Source organism: Coturnix japonica, chromosome 3 (assembly GCF_054131305.1).
Source record: "Coturnix japonica strain WE chromosome 3, WE-NBRP24, whole genome shotgun sequence".
NCBI lineage: Eukaryota > Metazoa > Chordata > Aves > Galliformes > Phasianidae > Coturnix > Coturnix japonica.
In genome coordinates, this window is record NC_140665.1 from 5,205,428 (window position 1) to 5,224,761 (window position 19,334).

Sequence of the window (19,334 nt, forward strand, 5' to 3'; positions counted from 1 at the left end):
TAACTATCCAGATAAAACACAGATAGCCATAGATAACGCAGAGGATAGGTCTGAACCGCAGCAACAACACACTGGTATCGTTGTCTATGCGGATAGGCAGAGGCAGACACCTCTCTCCATAGCTGCGTACGGACACCTCGAAGAGCCGGGTGCTGAGCCACCCGGGGGCGGGGCAGGAGCCGGGGCAGGAGCCGGGGCCGGGCCGGGCCGGGCGGAGCGGCGCTTCGCTCCGTTGTTTGTCCCTGCGCTGCCCCCATAGCAGCCGGGGCAGGTCGCCATAACGACATGGCCTAGGCCGGGCTCTGCGCTCGGCCCCGGCGGGACGAGGCCGGGCCGCGTCGCGCTATGGCCTCGGTGAAGGTGGCCGTGCGGGTGCGGCCCATGAACCGCCGGTGAGTGCCGGGCGGGCGCGGCGAGGCTGCCTCCACCGCTGCCGGTAGCGGTGTGGGCTGGGCGGGCGGTGAGCGGAACTTAAGGGTCCCTTCTCGGCGGGAGGCTGCAACTTTGGGAGGAGAAGAGCATGGGCGGGCCGGGCTGCAGCGGGACTCGGGAGCGGGCAGCTACTCGGTGGGATCTGATCGCCTGAAAGGGGAGAAGGGAGCTTGGATTGGGCCGGTTCCGTGGGGCTGAGAGGCTGAGGTGCGGGTCAGCGTGTGATCTTGTCATCAGTGCCCCTCGTTGTTAAAACACGGTTCTCATCAATCTTTAACGCTGTCACGCTTATCAATCTTTAACGTTAGCCCTGGTCTCAGGTTGCACCAGGGGAGGTTCAGGTTGGGTAGCAGGAAGGATTTCTTCTCTATGCAGTGGCACATGCTTCACATAGAGTGATGGGATCACCGTCCCTGGGAGTGTTCCGGATACGTGGTTCTATGTACATTTCATCTCTCGTTTGGGAACCTCCAACAACAGGCAGCTTTAGGACCTGAAAGTGTTTGTTAAAGAGGAGTTTGTGTGCTGGAGCTGCGATGTACTCAGAGGCAGAAGAAAGAGGAGAGTGTGCGGCAGCAAAGGGGGGTGGTTGTGGCAGGTGGTGGAAACAACTGATAAGCCACAAGTGGAAGTCACCCAGTTAAAGGTTATCTAGTCCAACTCCCTTGCAATGAATGGGGACACTTACAGCTTTATCATGTGCTGCTGTAAGCTGAGAATCCCCATGTCCTTCCTTCTGCAGTAATATAGTATTGCAAACATAAAGGCCAGTAGTCTTATTTTTCCTTATACTGGTCTTCCTTGTGTGTGTCTTCTCTTAGCTGTGCTTATCTGTATGGGTCGTTGCTGTGAGTGCTGCAGTATTCTGCAGACAGAGGGCCTTTTTATTAGCTGAAAGCTTCCTAGTTGGGTGCTCATAGCACTTGTTGCCAGAGTTTTTAACGTGATGCTGTGGAGAGTTAACTTTGATTTCATGTGTGCCTGTATATATGCTTTGGTTTGTTCTGAGCTTAGTCATGCAATGCAGCTTGTTTCATGAGTCATTTTTAATTAGAGAAAACAGTGTTAATGAATAGGTATTGGGAAACTCCTGCATATGCAGCAGTTACACTGTATGGTGTAATAGTACTGCTAATGGTGTAATAAGTCATGAACATGGGTCTTGGAATGAATCGTGTGACAGGGAGGGGTTTGTTTTCAGCTTGCATGCTGTGCCATTGCTTAGATGACAGGCTTTGGTTTAATGTTAAACTATTGACTTATAATTTGGAGGGCTTGACTGGAAGATCCCCCATGTTTCCTCTCAAAACACAGTTTCTCATCAAGATCCTTTCAGAATGGCCATTATCTGGACAGAGTGATGAGGTTGTAGAGAGATGTGATAGTCTTCAAGGCACGTTGCTGCTGGTGTATAGGGCTGCCTTTGCTGGGCTGCTGGTGGCTACTCACTGCCTACTGAGTGGCTGGAGCCTTGGGGTCCTGTTAAGTCAGGCCTAATTCTAGCTCTCGTTATGTACTGTATCTGCACAGTTCGAGGAAGTATGTTGCTTTCATTCATCTATTCAGAGTCTTCTAAGAAGTATGTGGGGATAATCTCTTCTTAATTCCATTTTACATCAACTTCTCTTTGCGTGAAAATGAAGATCAAATTAGTATTCAGGAAAATCTTTTATCTACTCCCCAGCCCCCAGTTAAATAAACTCATCTAGAATATGCTAAGAGAAAAAACTTTTATATTTAGTAAAGAAAATAACATTAGGAAGAATCCAGTTGCTTCTTCTAATTATTATTCCTCCTTGATTTGCTACCCTGATAGCTCTACTCTATTTGGTTTTAGTTCAGGAAGTCATAGATGAACATGAAGTCTTTATGATTTTGAACCTTTTATTTCTGTTTCTTGTATCTGTATTTAATGTATTCCATTTGGTTATCGAATGTAATTAGTTGGATATACTAGGGGAGGGTCATTCACAGTCTTTACCTGCAGAAGGTGCAGCTGGCATCTCTGGTTGAGATGTAAAAGATGGGGCGTCTTAACAAAATATGTGCTGTCAGTGTAACATAGGACTGGACCTCCAAAATAACAGGACTTGGGCTTGTGTGGCATGCAAATAGATGGTTTTATTTTCTATTTACTGTTTCATCTTTTCAAGAGATGCGACCAGTAGAAAGAGCTTTATTCTGCAACTTGGTTACACTCGTTTTATGAGTTGTAATGGGTGAAAAAGGGAAATGAGCATGACAGTGTGCATGTCATCTGTCCTTAATCGCTACCCTTTAGCTGACCCAAAGGAAGATGCACTTAGCAGATGGTTATGGTTGGCAATGACATGATGATACCCTGTGGGTGTGGCCAGCTTCCTACTTGAGGTTAAGGTGATGGGAAGGTGTCACTGTTTAGCAATTGCTGAAGAGTACACAAGCATCTGTAATTTACTAAGAATGCCATCAAAGACTGCAGAAGCCTCAGCGATGGTAGTTTGGGACTGTTACTGTGGTCTGTAGTTTTGGTGCCTACCAACTAAAGCCATTGTATGATTCTGTAATATGGAGTCCAGCCCTGGCTGGGTAGGAATGGAAGAAGCAGTGGCCATGAGGGTGGGAAGTTAATTCCAAAGTTATCTTCACAGTATGCTGAGAACTTTGCAAGCATGAAACAGAACTCTAAAGTAATTTAAATAACAACTGGTTGAGTGATGTGTCAAAGTGTGGGCTCTGATGGGGCTTTGACCTTTGCTAGGATGAGAAGGTAAGAAGTGAACACCAGGGATGATTGTTGGCTAGGAAATGGGATGCCACAGGTCAAGATATTCTAGAAAAACTAGTTGGACTCTTAAGTCTTTTCCGCAATAGAAAACGTCAGCAGTGCTGAAGCAAGCCAAAGCTTTTGTGTTCAAGTAGTAAAGAATGCCAGCACTCTCCTGTGTTCCTTCTTCAAAACTTCTCACCTGTATTAAAGTATGTCGTTTTTGAACATCAGTGGCTTGCGCCTTGTTTTTCCCTTTTATTTCTGTGCCTTTTTCTTCTGCAGTTAATCTTTGAAGCTTTTCAGCTTAGAGGAGATGAATTTGAGCTTATGAGTGTGGTGCGATGACAGCTCGGCTCCTGCTCGCAAATACATCACACAGCCAAACAGAAGCTGCCTTCTGTGCTTCCCCTAGTGCACCCCATGTCGGTACCTTCTTAAGCTCTGTTTCTGGAACCTCATTATCTGATTATGCTTGGGAAAGATCAACAAAAATGACTGGAATCATTGATCCAAAAAATATTGAGCTAAATGTGTACCTTGCGTTCTGACTGCTGGAATAGATTACGAGATGCAAATCTAGGCTTAAATATTGAAAAGGAGAATTAAATATTTAGTTATGGCTCCTTCATAGTGTCTTGGGAATAATGGAATGAAGCTAATAATGTATCAGCTTAAACTGTATCTAAGGAATTACTGCTAATGGGATAGTTTAGGTGGTGGAAGAGCCAGTCTCCCATGGGGAATGAAAGCCCAGACAGCTGGGAAGAGCTAATTCCTTTGAAGAAAGTCATTATAGGATGTGATCTCATGTGAACAGGAAGGTGAGATGAGACACAGGTGGCGTAAGTAGCTCCTGTGTTTGCTTTCTGCCTCTGACCTCCTTTGTGGAGTATTTTGCATGGCCTTATGTGCAGGATCAGACTTAAACTGTGTGCACGGTCTCTGAAACAGCATCTTGCCATTTTCGTGGCCAAAGCAAGGTGTTCCAGGGATTAAGCATGTGGGATTTTCCCAATCGCTGCCCTGTTTCTTCTATTGCCTTCCATAGCACCAAAGGCCAAAAACCTCCCAGCACTGAAGTGGCTGGAGCATAGCAGCAATGTGGGCATGTGCAGCAACATGGTTAAGCTGTCCTCATTTACAGTCCGAGCCTCCAAATCTTTATGATCTTAAGCATTTTGAACTCCAAAAGCTGGTTTTAGAATAGCTTTTCTTTGTTCATTTATTTCAGCATTACCAAATGCAGCATCAGGTTACATCCGTGTCATATCACTAAAAAGACAAACAATCAAATATTTTCTGGCTCTGCTTTTTGTTGAAGGTGGGTATTGCTGGGGTGAACAGCAGGCTGAATTGATGAGCAAAGTCCTTTCGCAGCAGCTGCAGATACAATGCCAGGGTTATTTGTTGAGGGAGGGATTATTAGGATTATCTTACAGGAGAGCATACATGGCGATAGTGTTTAATTGCTGATGGACTAAAGGTCTTTCTGTTGGACACTCAGACACTCCAAATATTGGATTATACGTAGTGAGATACAGAAACATGGGGTGTACCAGTATGTTTCTGTTTGCTTAGATTTGAGAGATGTTTGTGCCTAGATAACTGAAGTCGCTTGTTGTTCTACCTGGATTGCTTGTGTGCATCTTTATTAAGGGAAGGAGTAACCGAAGAACAGCCCTATGGCTTACCTGGGAGGTTAATAGATGGGTGACTAGGCCTGAGTTGGTGGGAGGTCAGTTCTACCTGTAATACTGTTAAAAAGACACACTTAAAAAGCAAGTCAGGTACATGATTTAATGCAGTGACCAGACTGTATTACCATGAGCGTGCATAATGTTCTAAGCAAAGCTAGTTATCATTTGACATAAGGCAGCACAAGGACACCGTGTGTTCATTTCCAGGAGAGCTCTACTGCTGGAGATTGAACTGCTGCATTTCAATATTGTGGGTGAAATTTATTGTTATGACTAAAAGCATTTAATCTATGTTGTCCTTCATATGAGAAATGAAATGTGTGTACTGGTCTGTAAGCTAAAGGACTAGCTCTGTTTCATGAGATGTACAGTGTTTTCCCTGTTTCCACATTCTCAGATACTAAGTTTAGTATTCTGGGTTCACCTGCTTTGTGAAACACCATTTGGAGTGGCAGAACTCGTGTTTGCTGACTTACATAGTTTGCTGACTTCTTATCAACTGCTACCAAAGAAGGGAATGAGCTTATTGCTTTAATCCAGCAGTCCACACTAGCAAAGTATAAAGATTACAGTGATCACATAACAAACGCGCATCATGATAGAACCATTCTTTTGAAGCCTCGGGTGTGTGTACCATGTCATGACACAATCACAGCCATACCATAGGAAGCTATTTCTTTCCTGAAATCTTGGGATTGAATCCGATTGACTGACTTGCTCAGATTTTACTTCTCAACAAACTCATTGAGACTTTTAAAATTGATGGTTAGGGGGAAAATGTCTTTAATCCAAGTAACGCTGAAGGTGTTTTGTCTGTGAACAGTTTTTATTTATGTTTAATGTGAACCCGTCTGTATTTAGAAAGATTATCTGCCTTTTAAAGATGCGTCTTGTAAGAATGTTTCAATAAGCATTGAAGTCAATAACAGAAAACCCCAGTGAGCAGAAAGAAAATTAGGAATTTTGTGGCATTTTTGATACTGTCAACTTTTCTTGCAGTTTGAGAAAGCAAAACCATCCTTGTGTAGTGGAGGTTTGGTTTGACATTTTATGAAGCATAGGGTTGAATCGAATGTTTCTGTTTTAGGAGGTGCTCAAATGAAGGGAAGCGCTTTTGGTCTGTGTGATGCAGTGAGACCTGAGGGCGCACAAGGTACAGTTAGTGTTACCAAGCTGATGAGAAGAAGCCAAGTTCTTTTTGTGACACATTTTGTTTAGTTTTTAGTTAAATCTCCCTGGAATTCTGGTCGTTAAGCAGCTCTCATGCTTTCACATTGTGACCCCAGAAATACACCTTCATAGTGAACAGAGTGATAAAATAGGAAATCCATAACATTGTGCCCAAAGTGTAAATATAAGAAAAGAGTAAAGAAAAGCCACCGAGCTTGGTTGAGCTGCTTTAACAAGTGCTCAGACTGTGTTTTTCAGTGGTTGAAAAACAAAATCACCCAAGAAAACCCTTTTCAACAGGTTTGGACCCATTAGATGTCTACAGTGAATTTCCAAGGGTGGATTCTTTTGTCCTCTTTTCGTTTTCTCATAGAGATGCTCAGCAGCAGTTTGGGAAGTACCTGCATCCATACAGACTTGGACGTGTGTTGAAGTGGTCTTTGGGAACACCGTATTTGAGAAAATTGGTGGCACTTCTGGTTTGGTGTTTTTTGGTTTTCCCCTCCTACCCCATGGCTGGAATGTGTTGTGTTTTTTTACTGTTCTTTTCCTCAGTCAGGCCTGACATATGGGATGGTAACAGCAGCAGATTAGTGTGGTATAAATATCATGATTTTCTGATGACATAAGCTGTTATTAATGCTCTAATGTCTGAATAGTGCAGACCAGACTAATAAAAACTTCAACTGGAGGACCTTAAAGATGAACTTGGAAGAAGACCAAACACGTTTTGCTTCTTTGTAGTAACTTCTTCATTTATATTTGAGATAACAGTGCTTTTCCACATTCCACTCCTCTCTTTCTGTGGGAGGATCTTCCAGAAGTCTTGTGGAGGACGAGATAAATGATGTAAAGCAAGGAGGTCATTGAAAGTTGCCTTAAAATGTGGAGATACTGCCTGAATTTTACTTGGATGAGATACGCGTGGAGGTGCAAAATTGTTCATGTCTTTGCTCTGACAGTAGGTGGGGAATGTGAGGGAAGGAGAAAGTTGATTTGGAGGTATCTACATTATGTTTTCTTTTCAAGAAGTAATTGGTCATCCTTCTCAGACATATGGTTTGATTTTTGGAGTGGTTCTGTTTATAGCCAAGAGTTGGACTGTGAGATCTTTGTGGGTTCCTTCTTACTTGGGATATTCTGTGATTATTCCATGGAACTACTGCAGAATCACCTTGAGCTGAGGCAGTTCTTGCTCATTTGCATCCTCTTGGATAGAGTTTAGTAACTTCTGTGTAGTACAAGTGGACTGTTTATCAGATTATTCCATTATAAGGGAAGCATGCTGGTTCTTTTAAGCGTATCTTGGTGCTGGTATGTATTTAGTGGTAGCAGAGTGCTCACGGTAATGCTGAGCTGATGAATTTCCTGGTATTTACGCCAAGGATCTTGCCTGCTGGATCGCATTGCGGTTTGGTTGAGAGCCAAGGGATCACGGGTTATAAATGTCATTCCCTTGTGATCCTGGAAGTCCACGTGGTGCATGAAACATCAGTAGAGAAAGCCTGCGGGCTGCCCTGGAGCAGGTCAGGCTCCAGGGGAATCAAGTTCTCTTAAATTGTCAAAGCTTAATTGTGAGCTGATTTTGGCAGCCGGTCCCTTGTCGGGGCCTCGTAAAGGAGAGGATGCACTTTTGGGGTTGGTGTTTTTGCTTTGTGGCTGGGCTGGCTGCAGTTGGGGTCTTCCAGCCCTGGGTGCCTTTGGGAAGGTATCTGGAACTGAAATACAGCTGCTTGCAGTCCAAACCTTTAATGGTGGTAGAACTTGCATTCACAGCTTTCTGAAGAGAGTTGAGTTCCCCTGTGAGCTGCATAAAATGATTGCCTGCAAGTGACTGCCTTTGTGCAAGCAATTGTTTTCTTTTTATGTGATCCTCTCAAACTCTTTATGTGTACAATAAACTGTACTCATCCATATGATACGAAAGTAAAGCTGTAGCATCTGACTTTAATGCTTTCTTCTGTCAGTTCTTCCTCCTTCTTTCAGGTTACCCCACTGATTCAGATCAGTATTACTGTTTTGTATTGTTTCTGCTTTCCACCTTCTCCTACAGAAATGAAAATCCGAATGTGATTTTGAAGCACTTTCATAAGCAGGGCCATTTAATTGGGCTGAGTTGTTTGTTACACCTTCTCTAAGCAATTAGTTAGCGACTAGTAGAGGCTGTTCAGGAGGTGGGGTGAGAACATAGGCTGCACTGCTGCCATAACAAGGGCTATTTCCTGTTAAAAGTACCATGGGAAACTGCTTTCCCTGTTGACTGGGATTGTATTTGTGTCTCTAAACTATAGACCTACTAAAAGATACTGGGGTTGACATGGAAATGAATAAGGCATTACTAGAAGCATTCCTCTGATGTTTTTCTGTGGTAGATCTAAATTCGCTTGTGTAATTGCAGCTGCAATTATTACAATTATATATTTTATTAGCTTAGAAAATAACTTAATGTGTTGATATTTAAGTAAGCACTTTTTATTCGCTTAATATTTATTCATGAACGTAAATTTTAAAAATGGCTTTGGCTTTTCTTAAGAATTTCTGCCGGAAAACTGTTTGTGGGCATGGGGTGACAGCCCACAGATGGGAAAATGTCACAACAAAAAGGGAGGTGATTGTCCCTCTCTACTCAGCTCTTGTGAGGCCCCATCTGGAGTGTTACATCCAGGCTTGGAGCCCCCAGTACAGGAAGGATGTGGAGCTCTTGGAGAGCGGGTCCAGAGGGGGGGCACTGAGATGATCAGAGGGCTGGAGCACTTCTCCTATGAGGGAAGGTTGAGGGAACTGGGCTTATTTAGCTGGGAGAAAAGAAGGCTATGGGGAGACCTCATTGTGGCCTTCCAGTACTTGAAGGGAGCATATAAAGAAGAAGAGGAAAGGATGTTTGCAAGGATGGATAGTGATAGGACAAGGGGGAATGGATTTATACAGAGACAGGGGAGGTTTAGCTTAGATATGAGAAGGAAGGTTTTCACACAGAGGGTGGCACTGGTGACAGGTTGCCCAAGGAGGCTGTGGATGCCCCATCCCTGCAGGCATTCAAGGCCAGGCTGGATGTGGCTCTGGGCAGCCTGGTCTGGTGGTTGGTGACTCTGCACATAGCAGGGGGGTTGGAACAAGATGAGCACTGTGGTCCTTTTCAACCCAGGCCATTCTGTGATTCTATGATTGCCGTTTCATTTGGTGTGTGTATCCAGGAGTTTCTGAGGTTCTGTGCATTGTGGTAAAGCCCTTTGCTTCCCTTGGGTTTGTCGTGGTGCTGTTAGCAATTAGAGAGCCAGGTTTTAAATGATACACAACGGTCTTTCACTTTTTGTTTCTGTTCTTTTTGTGTGTGGGTAGGAGATATGCTCAAGGTTATAATTCAAGAGCAGACTGTGCTGCTACTTTGGTTAGATATGAGAAAATCCCATCTCTAGGAAGCAAATTGAGATATGCATGTGTTAGATGCTGAGCTAACATTTCTTATGGTGCTTTTGAAAACAAACACTTGTGACACGTGTACATGCATGATATCACTGCTGTGGATGTGAGCTGTGTTTCTTTCTGAGAGGCAGCAAACCTTTGGTAGCAGAGCCTCTCACTTGTGCTGCCAAGCATCATGTTCTCAAAATATATCTTGGGTACCCCATTTCTAAGTGAGCTTAAAACATGAGTGTGTTGTGGGTGTAAGACTGAGTCCCTGCTACCTGGGCTATATGGATGGATGGGCACTGCTACTAATAGCAGGGTGGTTACAGCTGAGGTTCATCTTACAGCGTTATGTTTTCAAATGTCAGAGCCACTTAAATGACTTCACTGGGCTTTGGATCCTCAAATTAAGAACCCACCACTTAGCTGACATGCAGAGTCGTGCATCTGAAGCTGTTTTCCCCAAGCTTCCTTTCTGCTTCTAGATGAGGGGATCTGGATTTGGAGGCAGGCCCAAGTACTTCAAATTTATCTCATAGCAATAAATAAACATTTATCGCAGCAATTAAAAATAGATTCACTTGATTAATTGACTGTGGCAAGAAACTTATTGAATGAAAATGTGACTGCGGATGATCATGATATGTTTTATTTAATGTACTCAAGCTTTGCTTGTATTTTCAGGGAGAAAGATCTCAATGCTAAGTTTATTATTTCAATGGAGAAAAATAAAACGACAATCACAAACTTGAAGGTGAGTAAACAACTTGAAGAAGGAAATGCTAACCAAATAGCTGTCAAAATATGACTGCATGCAACAGTGGTGCTTATTACATTATGGAGAACAGCCCTTAGCGTTTGACTTTTGAAGTAATCCTTAGGGGTCAATGTAAGACTTGTTGATAACCAGTCTGCAGGCTGTACCTCTTAGGTTTATTGCCATGAGTGTTACTTAGCTGAAAGATGAAAGTCTACAATAGAAGTATGTGCCCAGTAGCTATTAAACCTTCAGTTTATCTGTAGAAGCAGTCTCCTGGAATTCCCATGTAAATGAACTGAACGCAAAGTACCCATCACTTGCTGTAGTATTTTGATTTTCTATTTTAACGTTTCTCTTGCCGAGAGAAATCATGCAAAGCAAATAGATTTTTGCAAGATAGATTCCAATGACAAATATACGAAACGGAATTTCAGTGTAGTTTGTTGAGACAGATGGATTAGAACGGCAGTGATTATTGCTGAAGTGCATCGCTAACTGTCATGCCTTGAGAAGATGATAGTGTAAGCAACAAGTATGTAGTGCTGTTTTAATGAGGGCTCTGGACTGAAATGATGATTACAGTGCAAAGGTCTCTGGATCCAAACTAATTATAAGTGTAGGAAGATCCCTTAGTATAATCTGACTAAGCATAAGAATTGTGACAAGAATATACTGTTAGGAGCAGTAAGCTAAAATCCAAAGGATTCCTGCTATGCTGTCCTGTAATGTGACTGTCCTTACTTTTGAGCTGTGTATGGTTTTCACTGTTGTTAGAATAATAGGCTGGTCTTCATCACAAATCATAGAATCATAGAATTACCCAGGTTGGAAAAGACCTTGAAGATCATCAAGTCCATGTCTTAGTGTGTAGCCTGAAGTTGCATTTGCATTCAGAATAGTTGTTAAAAAAGCATTTTTAATGATGTCATCAGCATGTATTGTACTGGTTCATTTTCTTTTTTTTCATAGATACCAGAGGGCAGTACTGGCGATACAGGAAGAGAAAGAACTAAGACCTTTACCTATGATTTTTCCTATTTCTCTGCGGACAGTAAAAGTCCCAGCTATGTTTGTCAAGAAACGGTAAGATTTCTAGATATTGAAAAGAAGTTGGTTTCTTATTCCCTCCTCCACCCCACTCTGACTTTGTAGTAAAAGCGTTATTGGAACTTCTTTCTGCTGGATGTGCTTCCCTCATGGTTTGGAAATTCCCTACATGCCTGGGAGTTTGAATGTTTTCTTATCCTCTTTTTTTTTTTTTTTTTGGCTTGTTTTCTAACTTATTTAACATGGTTAAACGTCGTGTTTTCTATTTCAGCAGGCTAAATGCCTTCTCTTGTCTGGTTTGTCTTGTAAAGTCAAGCTAGACAGCTTCTCTGAGCTGCTTTGTGAAAGGAGGCATTAGATTTGTTTTGGAAAAGGTTTATGGAAAAAAATCACTTTAGAGAAGCAAGCATATATCTCTAATTCAGATAGACAGAATCATTCTTTGCTAATTGAAGTGTTCTTTCCCCTTCCCCTCTTTACTATTTCACATTTTCAAATATATATTTTTGAGTGAATTTTGAGTGTTTAGTTATTATTATCTTCTCTTTTGGTTTGTGGAATGTGGGAAATATAAGCTCAAAATGTGAGTCTTTCTTTCCCTGTAAGGTGACATAAGGGTTTGCTTCTGAATGTGCTGTAAGTCAGATGACTGTATGCCTCTCTGGTTTGTGTCTTACCTATTCTGTAATTCCCAAATTCAGGGGTATTGGTGTGGCTAATCCTAAAAAGCCTCAGAATAGAACTAAGAAGAGGAAGCAAGAAGTTGAAGCCAATTTAAAATATTTAAAAGAATTGTGACTAATCTTCTTGATTAGGAATGTATACTTGACATTTCTCTTCAAGCATTAGAATAAGCAGGAGATGATCTTATTTTCCAGAATGTTATTTGTTTCATAAAGTTATAAAGGCAATATGGGCATATGAACACATTCTTAAACTTTATTAAGTAACACAGTATACATTTATTTGAAGTTGATGTGAAAGTATCTTAATTGCTTTAGCGCTGCTGGGCATTTGAGAAGCATGTTTGAATGCAACGATTGAACTCAAGTTTGTAGTGGGAAGTTTAGTAACTTAAGGAAAAGTATACCTGTGTAGGGATAGTTGCAGCAGCCTTGAACAGTGATTATTTTAAAGTCTGTGAGCTTTATGGTGCATAGTAGTAGGATGTTAAAATAAATCCTAAACACAGCCTACATGTCCACGTTCAGTATTTTGCTCTTACAGTGTGTCCCATGATGCCAGGCTCTGCCTCCTTGTTCCTCACTGGCATGTATAACTTCTGTTATTCAGTCTCAAAGAAGTTGTCATCCTTGTATCAAGCATGGTAATTATAATGTGTGAAAACAAAAGGAAGGTTTGAATAATGGGAGTGCATTTTCTAAAACAAAAGCTGCTCAAGCTATTGTTTTGGTTGTGTGATTCATTCCACGTTTAATTGGAAGGCTTTGTAGTTAAGCTCTTATCGAGTTGCTGCAGAGTTTCCAGTTTACTGCACCAGTGGCATAGAAGAAGGGCGCCTTCATTCATGTTCGTTTTGCTGTGGAATAAAATTGATCTTGATTGTTGGTAGTGTGCTTTGTTCGTGACCGTTGTGTTTTTCCATTTGAATGGAAGAGAAATAATACAAAAAATTCTGTCTAATATGATATGCTCCATTAATATGCCTTGTAGATGCAAAATAAGCTTTCGTATTCAAAAATTAGAGTGGGAGTGGCAGTCTGCCATCCAGCCACTTAGTTTGTATTCACATGTAAGTGACAAATAGAATTTTGATGTGCTTACTGACCTTTTGTGACAAAACACTATTGCAGTCATTTGTCTTGAAGAAATTAAATCCTAACAGTGTATTTCCTTCTAACCTGTGCATTAAGTCTGTGTTCAGACCATGCTGTCTGTAACTGGCTGCCCGATGTACTGTCCCAAATTGTTAAGCCAGGTATACACAGATTCTTAACAGGGAAAATACATAAAGCTGAGCAGACACACGTGGCTCCCATTAAAAATCATCTAGAATGATGAGAAAGTAGAAAGTTGCTGACCTCAAGTTATGGCTTCAAGCTGGTCAAGGAGAGATTCAGGTCAGTAGTTAGGAAAAGATTATCATAGAATCATAGAATTACCTAGGTTGGAAATAACCTTGAAGATCATCAAGTCCAACCGCAGCCTAACCAGTACCCTAACTCTAAAAACCCTACACTAAATCGTATCCCTAAGTACCACATCCAAGCAGCTCTTAAACATAACCAGGGATGGCGAATTCTTCTTTGAAAGAGTGGTCAGGCGCTGGAATGGGCTGCCCAGTGAGGTGAGGTGGTGGAGTTACCATCCCTGTAGGTGTTCAAAGAATGTGTAGGTGTTACACTAAGGGACATGATTTCGTGGGGAATATTGGTGGTAGATGGGCGCTTGGACTGGATGATTTTGGAGGTCTTTTCCAACACTGGTGATCCTATGATTGTACTGGAAACCTTTATCAGTGTGGTTTGAAAACAGAAGGGAGGCTTTTTCTCATGATGCAGCAAGGAACAAATGCTCATTTTCTGGGTAGGCATGGATAAGAATAGTGCAATACATCTTTATGAAGCTCAGTATTGAGGAAAGCCCACAAACATCGTGGAGGGGGAAAAAACATAAAAAACATTTGAATTTTTGTTGTGAGTAAAGAATGCATGGGGAGAACTATTGTGTGGAAATAATGATCTTATGCTTTTGTGATCGCAGGAAGACAGATAATGGTAGTTTGTGAACCCTGGAGGGCTTATGGCTCAGTCCTGAAAGGGCTGCAGGATGTAAATGCAGGTGGGAATTTCATGAGAGCTCCAGTCAAAACAGTAATGCCTAAAGGCTTAATCCAGCTGGTGAGAAAAAAAGACTGTTATAGAGAAAGGGATGAAAGGGAAAAATCAATGTAGCAAGTACTCAGGAGAGGGAACGGTAGTGAGGTGCTGCTTTTCAGATGACAAGAGAAAGGAAAATTGTGCTTAGGCTGATCCTTGCTCTCTTCCTATCAGACAAGTATTACTGATTACAACATAGCAGCTTTTATGCTCAAGGGAAGATCAAGCTAAGTATTACATAGGCTGGCTCGCAACTCAGCATCAGTGATTAAGGCGTTATTCAGTGTCCCTCCATAAGGAGTGGCATGATTACAGTGCGGGTATGTGTGTGTGCTATTCAGTGTTAATAATGACTTTAAACCGCGTGTATGGATGAACGATAGACAAATCGTATGAAACATCTGTGAGATTTTTCTGAAGTTCATTTATGGATTGGGAGATCTGTATTAATGTTTTCATTGCGAGAGAAATTGCACCGTGTGTTTCTTGGGCCAGTGAGGGCATGGGTGGAAATGAAAGGTAATGATAATGAATGGTCAGGAACCTGAGGGGGGAAGCTGGAGGCAGTGCTGCAGAAAAAGGAGTTGAAGACACCTGGTGAGAGCTGAATTAGGTGAGAATGGACCACCTTTACTGTGTGATGTGGAGGATGGATCATAGATTTCTGAGGCGAATGGTTGCATTAAAAGGCCAGCAGAGAAAAGAGGGTCGCTTAACATTGTAGACAACATTACCATGTTTGCCTAGAAATAATACTTAAAAGCTGCTTATAAAATAACAGGGCCATTTTCTTCCTAGACTTCATTAAATTGTGCCAAAAAGCTCACCGTGCAGAAGTGCTAACAGGATTGATAAACACCTCTTTTTGAGACCAAGACAGATATTTGCAGAGCACAGGGAGTTGACAGAGATGCAAAAAATAAACAGATATTAAGAGTAAGAGAAAGGCATATCTGAGATGAGCTGAAAGCAAAGAGAGCTGCAGAAGGAATAGTGTTTATTTCTTTGTACTTCTGTAAGTCACGCAGATCTCTCACAGAAAAAGAAGCAAGAAATACAGTGCTGTGTGGCTGTAAACTAACTACAATAGAAACATTTAGCAGTTTGATTAGAAATACTTCTTTTTTGTCACAGAGTAAGCATTATTGGTTGATGCCAACGGCTTATTACATGGCAGCTTACTGTGATTGTTTAACGTTTGCTGTACTGGACTGACAACTAAAAAATATCCTTTGTTTTTAGGTTTTCAAAAACCTTGGTACAGATGTGCTTAAATCTGCTTTTGAAGGTTATAATGCCTGTGTTTTTGCATATGGGCAGACTGGATCTGGGAAGTCCTACACCATGATGGGCAATGCGGTATGTAGTATTCTGCAGATGTGCCTTTGTGTTATGTAGCAGTGCATTGCAGATATGTATGTGTTTGTTAGTGCTGTCCTCTGTCCTCTCTGTATACTATTGATTTCCACTGCATCACAACTTCTAGTAGTAGTAAGAGGTTTTAGAAGCTCTTGTTTCTTCTACAGGTAAATATTTCCCTTGCAAGAAGTGTCTTTAAGGGATGCTCTGTTACACTGAACAAAAAGCAATCCTTTCCACTGTGTAACAGAACCAATTTTTTTAAGTACTACCACTGATTTTCTATGTTAGACTTGAAAATTAAAAAAAAAAGATGTGTTTTAAGCACATAAATGCTCATTTTTCTTCTGAAAAAATCTCATTTTCAGACCACTTTTGAAGGGTTAGAAGGTTGAAACAGATTCTTGACCCTTTTCTGAAGTGCCAAGTGTGAAGTAGGGACTGGGGGTAAGAGTAGCTAAATGTGAGTTTCAGCATGTTATGGGTAGATAATGCTGACTTTGAGTTTAAGGATTCCAGCTTTCTTAGCACCACAGTGAAGACCCTGTAAAAGAGGGCAGGTGTGATGGGAAGGGCACGTGGCCATCTGTGAGTGAGGAGCAGGAGTAGTTTCTTGCAGCTCCCTCCACAATGGCTCAAGGTCAAGGACAGAAAACCTTGGCAAAGCTGTTGGAAGTGGAGCAGTGCGAAGGGCTGACTGACGAGCTCTGTTTGAAAGGCAGCTTTTACAAGTTTAATTCCCCTTTAATCCTTGGGAGAAAATACTTTTGTTCCTAGCAGAATTGAAAAGGGGAATATTGCCACTTGTCCTTCATTAGCTCACTCTTTGGAAATGCCGCCTTGCACCTCTTTGAGAGTAAATTAGCTTTAAATCTTATTCTTTCAGTTGTCAAAGAATAAGTGGCTTCACTATGGTAAGAAAAATAGGCTTTTGTAACCAGAAAAGATCTTATGACCTAGATGTGGATTTCTATTTTGGAAATTTATATGTGACATTTTTATGAGACTGCCTGACTATATGTAATGACCGTAATCATCAAGACATGTTGCAAGTGAATAGGTGCTGAAGTTTGTTTGACACTATTCGATAATAAGGGTCTAATCTTCTTGCCATGATACATAAATACTTTAATCTGGTTTTGTACAGCATGTGTATAAAATACACTCAGCCGCCAAGTTAAATGCTTTAAAATTGATGGCCCTGTCAGAGACGCTGCTATGCTGTAAGAAATCTTGAATTGGAAATAAATTTTCTTTTTCCCCACTTCTCCTTAACAAATATGAATTCTGTTCTCCCTTTTCTTTCAATGTATGCTGTTCTTGGCTCCGGAAGGCTGCTTCTTTAACAGTGTGTGCCACAACTATTTCAAGAAGTACGTGGACATGTTAGAAGTCTCGAGCAGGGATACTGAAGTGGTTGGAGGTCTATAAAATATGTTCTATCAGGAAATTATATGCTGAGAAAGGAAGACTGTGGAACAAAGGAAGTCTTCCAAGATGTGAAAGTCTACTGCAGAAAGGAAGAGAATCATTTTATATATCTGTATGTTTTTTTCCCATGTAAGGCACTTGGGCAAGCAGTGGAATGTTGTAATTGCAGTAGAGAGGTTTCTGGTTAGATAACACAGAAGGAAAACAAGCTTTTAATGAGAAAATTCAGCTCTGCAGTGAGCTACTTATTTTGGTTCTATAAACTTTAATGATGGGAAATTCTATAACCCTGAAAAAAAAGAGGTAGAGATGATAAGATATACTTGATCCTACTTAGGAGCAGTAAGGGATGAAAAGGGAAGAAATGTTTAATTTTAGTTTCTAATAAAGAACATTCTGCATGATGTACATTTTAGTGACAAAGTAGACTGGGGAGTATGTGCTCGTACTTCCTCATCTCCATCCTGCCATAGTTGAAGTTATTCAATTAGAGTAATATTTTCTATTTTAAGACTCTCATGCAACTGCTGGTTTGTGTCAGTAACTAATGGCTTGCCTGAAGCTTTATGATGGATCTTTCATGTTGGTTTTTTTTTTCCCTTAAACTGTAATTAAAACTATTCAGTTGTTTCCAAGCATGAGATGAAAGAAAGTTCTTTTAATTTCCTCTGTGTTTTTAAAATAAATAAATAAGTGGTGGGAAATTCTAACACTGGGCCCTGAAAAATATTGGGAAAAGATGCTCCCGTGTTACCAAAGGCAACCTCACAATAAGCATTATTAACTTGTAAGTTTCTCCCTTTATCTGAAGGCTGTTTTATTCTGATTTGGTTGTTACAAAGCAAGGTGGAATCAGTGGAAGGTCTAGATATGCTTGAAGGACAGAGTAGGTAATTATTTTGTAGAATGAAGCCCAGCTTAGGAAGGACAAACTGGCTTTCATTAAGACCTCGGCGAAGGAAGCTAGGAAGAGGGGAAAATAGGGGGAGAGCATGAAGGTGTGCAGTGATTTAAAATAAGAAGTTTGAGACTGGACGAAGAGCCAGGTAGGAATACTGTCTGCATCAAGGAAATAAGGTGACCAGCTCTGCAATGGCATCTGGTAGAAGGCTGCCGGAATTAGAAGCTGAAGAATGAGGAAAGATAGGAGAAGTGTGGAAGCAGGCTGGTGTGACCTTGGAACGGGGGCAGAGCAGAAGAGAAATCTTTGCCTGTGCAGTGCCTGTCTTGCCAGAGTCTGGTGCAGATAAGTCCGCTGTAGGTGTGTTTCCTGCAGCCAGATATCTCTAGAATCCCACTAGGAAAATTTTCTTGGATGCCTGGAGTGCCTGGGCTGTTTCCTTGCTGGATATTTGTCCTAGTTTGTCCTGATTTGCCTTCTTCCTAATTACAAGGCTACAAACTCTAATGAAGATCATTTCTTGCCTTGGCTGTACACAGAATTAGAATTAGTCCTTTGCATCAAGTCTATGCCTTTTGGACTGGAGGCAAATTGTAGCTGACAGACTGTTTTGTAAGCTATTCTGATTTAGCAGCTCTTAGCCCAGAGCTCATCTGTATGCTTGTCCTCTGCCTTTGTTCACTCATTTCAGCTCTGGAGGAGTGTTAGCCTCTGCCTTTGTGTCAGGGAGGTGGGGAGCTCAGCAGGTAGGTAGGTGGTGATCTACCTGCCAGACAGAGCTGTGTGGTTGTCCTTCAGCCCTCTGCTGCTGGGGAACCCTTGGCTTTGGTTGGGAAAGACGTTCACTGCAGATGTTTGCCAAATCCATAGTGAAATGAGATAGATGGAGGAATTAGATAGTTCTTACATTGCTCTTACATAAGCCAGTTCTGCCTTAAGTAGCTTGGGATATTGAAGCTAAGTGAGAGAGGTGACACATAGCCCAACAGTAAAGAATTGGAACTAGGATGTACGTTCTTACATGCATAAGAATTAATGTGGCAAGGTGAATACAGTTAAGTAAAAGGCAGGAGAAGGTTTGATACCTCCCATTGCTGTTTCTCTGTGTGAAACAATTGATTCGAGATTTTATTGTTTAAAATGTACTTCACATGCATATGTAGCCTTGGGAATAAGAACTGTTGTTGTTGCAGGGTGATGCTGGCTTAATACCTCGGATTTGCGAAGGGTTATTCAGCAAAATAAGTGAAAAAACAAAACGGAATGAAGCATCCTTTCGAACAGAAGTCAGGTAGGTGTTGGCATGTTAGTAGTTTGCTATTTTATCATACTTGATTCAGTTCCTGCAACCCTGTTTGGCTTATCTCTGAGAAAGGCCTGTTTCCATGCTTGGCCTCAGTCCTTTAATTGATTTTTGTTGGCAGTTGCAGTCAAAATGTGCAATACTTCTAACTTTGATCCAACAACTCTGTATTTTGCTTTATTTACCTGATGATGAAAATGCCTTTACAACTGGAAGGCATCTTTCTCATTTTACTGT

General features: G+C 41.5%; 1 protein-coding gene across 15 annotated transcripts in view; it reads left to right on the forward strand.

Annotated features, from left to right (window-relative positions):
• Nucleotides 1-255: 255 nt before the first annotated feature.
• The window catches only part of KIF16B (kinesin family member 16B), a 123,164-nt gene continuing 104,085 nt past the window's right edge, over nucleotides 256-19,334 (forward strand). For all 15 annotated transcript variants that reach the window (XR_014944334.1, XR_001553712.3, XR_014944333.1 and 12 more), the window contains exons 1-5: nucleotides 256-392; nucleotides 10,141-10,210; nucleotides 11,186-11,299; nucleotides 15,346-15,462; nucleotides 18,988-19,085. Coding sequence is in view for 9 of the 15 variants with exons in the window: in XM_015856732.3 (XP_015712218.2) it covers nucleotides 346-392; nucleotides 10,141-10,210; nucleotides 11,186-11,299; nucleotides 15,346-15,462; nucleotides 18,988-19,085 (446 nt within the window). In the remaining 6 variants the exon portion in view is untranslated. The remainder of the gene's footprint in view (nucleotides 393-10,140; nucleotides 10,211-11,185; nucleotides 11,300-15,345; nucleotides 15,463-18,987; nucleotides 19,086-19,334) is intronic.